The sequence below is a fragment of the Podarcis filfolensis genome (assembly GCF_964270895.1).
Source record: "Podarcis filfolensis genome assembly, chromosome: Z".
Classification (NCBI taxonomy): domain Eukaryota; kingdom Metazoa; phylum Chordata; class Lepidosauria; order Squamata; family Lacertidae; genus Podarcis; species Podarcis filfolensis.
Genome location: NC_139617.1, coordinates 11881350 through 11889073, shown reverse-complemented (window position 1 = coordinate 11889073; position 7724 = coordinate 11881350). Strand labels below are relative to the sequence as shown.

At 44.2% G+C, this 7724-nt stretch overlaps 1 protein-coding gene across 4 annotated transcripts in view; it reads left to right on the top strand.

Moving 5' to 3' along the window:
• Positions 1-1664: 1664 nt before the first annotated feature.
• The window catches only part of LOC310754189 (THO complex subunit 2-like), a 57035-nt gene continuing 50975 nt past the window's right edge, over positions 1665-7724 (top strand). For all 4 annotated transcript variants that reach the window (XR_014543672.1, XM_083595769.1, XM_083595768.1 and 1 more), the window contains exon 1: positions 1665-2067. Coding sequence is in view for 3 of the 4 variants with exons in the window: in XM_083595769.1 (XP_083451895.1) it covers positions 1763-2067 (305 nt within the window). In the remaining variant the exon portion in view is untranslated. The remainder of the gene's footprint in view (positions 2068-7724) is intronic.

Genomic DNA, 7724 nt, shown 5'->3' with positions numbered 1-7724 from the left:
CAACCTTCCAAGTCACTGGTCACACCTGGTGAAAGAAGTTCTATTGCTTTATTAAGCTACCCAGGAATTCCTTTGTGGCTTATATTATCCCTTCCTATCACAAATAACACCAAATCCTAGCGTTGATTTCCGTATTTTTTTTCTATAAGACACCCCCATTTAAGACTCTGATTTAAGAAAACGGGGGGAGATGGCCCCCATGTATAAGATGCCTCCAAATTTTGGACATATTTTTTTAGGGGAAAGAACCTAGTCTTATACATGGAAAAATACGGTAATGTTAGTGTTTAAGGGGAGTCCCCCAGTTCTGTAACAGTATTCTTAGATCACATTTTACCTTGGGATGCCATGGTGGGTGGGTTACATGCAATCTACATACCCAGAAGTTGAATTAAATTCAGTAGAATTAATATTGTAGCCTTTCCCTGCTGGCAGAGGCGCATCAAAGTTGTTAAATGCTATAAAGAAAAAGGGGCATTCACATGTTACATTCTATGAGTGAGCAGTCTTTATACCTGTGTACGCAACCATTCAGCTTCACAAATCAACTAGTTTACACTCTTTCAAGCAAACAATTGCACATCTATAGTCTGTTTGTATCTGGTGTTAAGTGTACTAAGTGAGTCAAGTCAAGGTGCCACATGGCTCTGTTGTTATAAGATAAAATTAAGGCTATGTGCCTAAAACACATTTCCTGAGCCTTGGGATAGCCAACATGGGTGGAATCTAGTCACATATGAAATTCTTGTGACTACAACTCCCATAATCTTTGGTAACTGGTCATGACTGACTAGTAGGGTGTAGGGGTCACACTTCTGCTTGACCCATGTTTCCTAAGCACAAGTCTGAGAGGTTTCTTGTTTAACCCATTGTTTCCCTGGGGAAAACAGGCTGTTTACTGCTGGGGGCTTATCCATACAGTACTTACTTCTCCTGTGCTCTTAAAGCTCTGTGTCAGAGCCCTGTGTTGTTTTTTGCTCCAAAGCTTTCCATGTGAAAACCCTCTTTTTAACACTAAATCAGAGCAAATGGAAAGAAAGCCGTGGAAAATCTGAATTGACCTTTGCTCCAATTCAGTTTTAAAGAGCAGGTCTTCGTGGGAAAGTTTGGGATAATAATAATAACAATAATAATAATAATAATAATAATAATAATAATAATAAAAAATACTAGGGCATGGAATAAAAAAAATTTTTTTTCCTTCCAGTAGCACCTTAAAGACCAACTAAGTTAGTTCTTGGTATGAGCTTTCGTGTGCATGCACACTTCTTCAGATACACAGTGTGCACACGAAAGCTCATACCAAGAACTAACTTAGTTGGTCTTTAAGGTGCTACTGGAAGGAAAAAAATTTTTTTTTGTTTTGACTATGGCAGACCAACACGGCTACCTGTCTGTAACTAGGGCATGGAATGTTAAAGCGCAATCCTTTGCCTGGAATGAGTGGGGCAAAGGGTGAGGGGAGATAGACTTTGTGCTTAGCGTGCGGAAACTTGTTGTGGGTCACTTTAACCCCAGAGCAGCAGTGCAGGTGTGCAAAACTGAATTAAAAGCGGGGCGGGGCGCCGTCCACGTAAGGCCCCCTCCCCCGCGCAAAGTCCATCACATGACCCGGCGCACGGGAACTATTTAAACAGCAGGCCTCGGCCCAAGAAGTCTGCAGTTGTACTGAAGGGAAGGCATGGTCTAGTGCTCTGCGCCTGCCGGCCCTCTCCGTTCCTCCCGGCGGAGCCCCGCGCTGCCCCTGCGCCTAGTCCGCGCCATGCCTCCAAGGAAGCCCAGGTTCTCCCGCCCTCAAAAGCCTCCTCTCCCTCCTCCTCCCCGTCGTCGTCCTCGTCCTCCTCCTCCATCGCCGCCCACTTTCCCGTCATGCTCGTCATGGCCGCCCCCACCGTCCCCTCTGACCTCGGGCCCGCCGTTCTCGCATCCGGGCTTTCGGCACTACACCAGGAAGATGGCGGCGGGAGCGGCGGCCTCAGCGGTGGCATCGACATCAGGGGCATCCACGGCGGCGGCGCTCCCTGCCGAGTGGATCAAGAACTGGGACAAATCGGGCAAGATCGAATTGTGAGTCCGGGGGGGCGTGGGGGTCTGGGGGGAGGCGCAGCGGTGTGGGGGGTGCTAAGGGGAGAAAAGACATGGAGGGAGGGGGAGCAGGCAAGGTGCGCTGGGTAGAAGATCGGCGAGGGTGGGCAATGGAGGGCCTGATCCCACTCCCCCAAGCCCTCAGATCGGCGGCTCCTGCTGTGGGGCGAGAACCCCCCTTCTTTCCCGCGCGCGATCCCCCGATCCCCCTCCCCCGATCTCCGCCGCCCCTTCCCAGCGCTAGGCCCTGAGGTGACTCCAGGCTTCCCTCACTCCTTTCAGCGCCGCGCCCGCCCCCATCTCTTCTTGCGCTAATCCTCCCCCCGGCCCAGACCTTTAGATCTCGGTTCTTCTTCCTCTCGCTCTGCTTGGAGATCAGATCCCTTTGAGATCCTTTCCCTGCCTCGCGATGGAAACGGGACAGGCGCGCTCGCCGGGGGGGGGCGGTTGTCTCTCGGTGGGACCCCCCCCCACCATCCCACTCCCCTGCGATCGCCGCCTTTCCCGTTTCCATCGCGAGGCAGACGTTCGTCAAAAGCTGTGCTGTATTAGGTGTCTTGGGCCCTTTCTTTCCTTTCTTTCTCTCCCCCGTTATTATTGTCATTATTGTTACGTTAACCAGCCCTCGCCTTTTGGTAACGTTCCCCACTCCCCACCATAGCTGGACCGACCTTCCTGCAGTTGCATTGTTGTTCGTTTGTTCAACAATTTATTCTTCCAACCATCTGAATAGAAAGCTATCTTTAGAGAAGCGTGAAGCTTGGATGCTGTAAGTGTAAGCCTTTCCCCCACCATCTTAGTTTGCTTAGGGGCTGCCTTTTGGTACCTTCCCCAGTGAGGTTTATGGTCTTTCTGGCTCCAGTTTTGTACATCTTAGTGTGGGGTTTCTGCTAATAAAATCGGACCGCTTGCTGAAGGTGTAATGGGGTTGGACAGCAACCCTAATCCCTCTCACTAGAGAGTGGGTTCCATTGAAGTCAGTCAGGCTTGCTTCTGAATAAACGTGCTTAGTAGGATCATACTATAAAAGTTGCCTTTTGTAGTCTAGCTGCAGTGGGATTTGAAGACTTTGTGGATCGAGAGCTGTCATTATGCAGAAAGCAGATACAGTGGTACCTCGGGTTAAGTACTTAATTTGTTCCGGAGGTCCGTTCTTAACCTGAAACTGTTCTTAACCTGAAGACCACTTTAGCTAATTGGGCCTCCTGCTGCCACCGTGCCGCCAGAGCACGATTTCTGTTCTTATCCTGAAGCAAAGTTCTTAACCTGAGGTACTATTTCTGGGTTAGCGGAGTCTGTAACCTGAAGCGTATGTAAACCGAGGTACCACTGTACTTCAGTTATCAACTTAGAAATGCTAACAACTAAGCAGAATATAAATTCCTTAAATGAACTGAATTGAAATGAAATGAAATCAAGCAGCTTTGCAGTATCTCAGACCACGATTTATAGCCCAGTCCCAAGTATGTTTATTCATATCTAAATCATACTGACATCAATTAAATTTAATTCCAGATTTACTTAGGATTGCAGCCTATAGCCTGAGCTAGTGTGGTCCAACCTCTCAGACTTAGTGGGACACAAGAGTACTTCAATGCAGAACATGCGGCCACACACTGAATTTAATTTCCAAATTGTAAATTAAAGTGCTTGCAATATAGTTAATTATATTTAATATACACAATATATTCAAATGGATATATAAATGAATACACAATTAAATAAAAATAATACATTTATTTAATAAAATTTAATACACAAACAGTTGTCTCTTTCTTTAACAATGAAGACATTGAATTCCTGTCAGCATAAGCAGGCAGGGTATAAAAATAAAATCATTTTAGAAGGCTTCTAATAAAAAACAATTCAAAGCTCTTGTGAAGCCAGGAAATAAATGCAGCCTGTGAAGAAGCTTGAAAAGCTTGAAGAATAAATCCCTGAACTTAAATGTAATATTGTGGGAGGGTGGAACTCTTATTTCCTCTCCCCAACCCTTCCCCAAAAATCCTGGAGTGTAGTTTTAAATTGGCCAAAGGAATGGAGAGGACCAGAAAATACAGTAATTGCTGCATCACTTTTTTTTTTTAGTGCAATGAAGGAATCTGGATTTATTTGTATTTTTTTAAGCAGCAAAATGAGAACGAGCTTCCTCTTTGCAGGGACGTTTACAATTCTAGGATGATTTAGTGCAGTTGAGCATGTAGACATGCATAGGATTGTGCTATTACCAACTTTTTGCTTAAGAAGGAAAGAAAGGAGGTGGGGAGGGGGTGGCCAACTAGCCTGGAAAATAACTGCACCTTCATTGCGCTATGTGCAGCCAGGATCAAAACCTATCCAGGAGGACACAGGAAGCAGCAAACTAAAATAGGGAAGCTGAATGCGAATTTGGCTGTTTTCCTGTCACTCCTCTTATATAAGTATTTTCCCTCTTGGCACCCCCTTCTTGCACCGCCTCCCCCACTCTACAACACAGCAATAAAACCACACACATATCATGTGATACGTGAAGTGCCCCTTAGAATGCCACAGCTGATTATTTGCCCATTCTCTAATGAGAATCAGTTGTCTATGATGGGGCTGCAGACAAGCTCAGGTGCAAGCAGAGCAACCCTCACCTGAATGCTATTTAAGCTTTGATCAATGTGCCAATAATTATTAGCATTGTAGTGCATTAATAGAGGAGGAGGGTTGGGGCAGGGGAGGATCAAGGGAGCCAGCAGTGCAACCACAGGTTCTTGTCTTCCCGAGCAGTTCCATCCAACCACCTGGTGTGCCTGCAGCTGGGAATGTAGGAGGCAAGACTTTCTGATGACAATGGAGTGCCACACTTAGTTGCTGCTGCTGCTACTGCTGGTGGTCATTAACAGGGAGGGGGTCGTAGGAAGGGCCGCCAAAAAAGGCTTAAGGGCCACATGTTGGACCACCCTAGTGTGAGCAGTACTCTCTTGAAGGTAACTTGCATTCAATACAGGTAATTTACTGTTGAGGGATGAAGACTGTAAGGATCCCACTCTTTGTATATGATTGCTTGGAACAAAGTCTCGTTGATCTTGGTGGGACATCTTACTAAACATACCAAACTGAGACTCAGAAAGGCTATTTCTTGGAATATGCATGATGTGGTCCCATCATATTATCAATCCTGCAAGTGTTCTTCATGTGCAGATGGGTTTGCAAATGCCACATAGTACAAGTCTTGTTTTTGGAATGAACAAATTCTAAGTAATCCTTCTGTGTTAATGTACCTAAGTATGACAGTGGCCATCCCAGTTCTGATTTCTTTTGACAGTGTAGTTAGGATATTACTACAAAATAATTTTTAGATCCAGTTAGGTACAGTCAGTCCAATTTATTTGCTGAAACTATTGGGCACCTCAAACTGCAAACAATCTAGTTGAGATACACTTTCTAACAAAGAAATGAGATCCAGGGGCAAGAGCTGTTCTCATTCGATTGGGAGCCACCCAGAGTGACTGGGGAAACCCAGCCAGATGAGCTGGGTATAAATAAATTCTTCTCCTTCTTCCTGAAATTTCCAGGTCCATAAGATCTTAGCCACAACATCTTTATGTGCTGGTTCAATTATCCACATAGTTTTAGGCTTCAGTAGCCCACTATGTGGGTTTGATACAAGTATATACCTGTGAGCAAAACATCTTAATTTTTTTGGGTCACAGAAGATTTCCATTTTCAAAGTGTACCAGCATAGGTTAGACCAGGGGTAGGCAACCTAAGGTCCGGGGGCTGGATGCAGCCAATCGCCTTCTCAATCCGGCCCACGGATGGTCTGGAAATCAGCGTGTTTTTACATGAGTAGAATGTGTCCTTTTATTTAAAATGCATCTCTGGGTTATTTGTGGGGCATAGGAATTCGTTCGTGTTTTTTTCAAAATATTGTCCTGCCCACCACATGGTCTGAGGGAAGGTGGACTGGCCCACAGCTGAAAAAGATTGCTAACCTCTGGGTTAGACTATGTTCACCTCTTCCCAGAAATACCTGCTGTCAGGCATGAATATTAGCTGAAACCCTTGTCTTCATAGAGTTCAAAACCTGTTTAGATGTGTGTTTCGTGTATGATAGAAGTTCCTAAGTAATTTTAAATTGGTTTAAAAAATACTTTGTTTTTGTACTGTCTCTGTTCATAAACATGACTGCTGCTATTCCCCAAAGGTCCCTCATTATCTGCTCTGCTGCTTGCTGTATTATTGTGCCTTTAAATATCTTCTAGAAAAAAAAATCACATTCTAAACTAGTTGTTAGGACCAGCTTAAAGTTCAGTCAGTCATGTGTTAATATTATAACAATTTCTAAAACGTGCAAGGGGTCAGAGAAGACAAGAAATTACAGGCTCATTAGCCTAAAGTCTCTCCCAGGTAAATGAGTGAAAAGCATTACATAGGAACCTAGGAAGTTGCCTTATATGAAGTCAGAACATTGATCCATCTAGCTCAGTATGATCTGCTCTGACCAGCAGCAGCTCTCCAGAATTTCAGATAGGGGTTATTTCCAGCACCACCTGGATTGAATCTGGGACCTTCTGTACACAAGGCAAGTACTCCATCACTGAGCTTTGGTTCTTCCCTGAGCTATGAGCTGCAATTATCAAATATACAGAATAATAAGGTTGAAGAGGAAGAATAATAGTCTCTGCAAAGAAAAGGCTTTTCTCACCATTTTTAAAGTATTTTCTGAAGGTAGCCCCAAAGTGCAGTGCTACCTTCATTGGTATCCTACAGATGTTTGAATTACATCTCTCATTAGTCTCAACAAACATCTGCATGCTGTTCGGGGCTGATGAGAGTTGTAGTGCGAAATATGCAGAAGGCATTAGTTGGGAAAGTCTGGTATAGATGCAAGTAATTTGGTAAACATATAATTGAATCGCCGAAAAAACAACAACCATGTAACGAAGCCTGTCTATGTGTCCTTTAAAAAAAAGATGACATGGGGAAAATGTTTTGAAGTTTATAAAATAGCCAGGGACCACATTTGAATGTGACTTAAGCCATGGTGGTTTATGGCTTACTTGAACTGGGACTTAGTGTGTATGAGCAAGTTTGTTTTGCTGCTCTTGGTTCATGCTTTGACGAAGCAAACCACAATTCCTGGCTTCATGTTATGTTAATCCAAAGATCATGGTTTGTTTAGTTTCCAATAAACCATGATTAGTATGTTAACAACATACTTTGGCAACAGATCATGTTTTATTTCCCAAGCACAAAAAAGGACGGGATCAGACTTGTACAGTAAGCCATGGGGCATGCCCATGGTGAGACAGAATTAGTTTTCATAGCACTAAAACTTTTGGTCAACCAATGAAATTGATTGGCAGTAGATTTAGTGCATACAATAGGAAATGTTGTTTCATAAAATGCATATTTAACATAACAGATTAGTTAACATTGACAAAAATATAATAACAGAGCAGGTTTATACAAAATTGTGTTTTCTTAATCTAAACTCAGATGCGGATGGTGCCATGGTCTAAACCACTGAGCCTCTTGGGCTTGCTGATCAGAAGGTCGGCAGTTCGAATCCCCGCGACGGAGTGAGCTCCCGTTGCTCTGTCCCAGCTCCTGCCCACCTAGCAGTTCGAAAGCACGCCAAAAAGTGCAAGTAGATAAATAGGTACCGC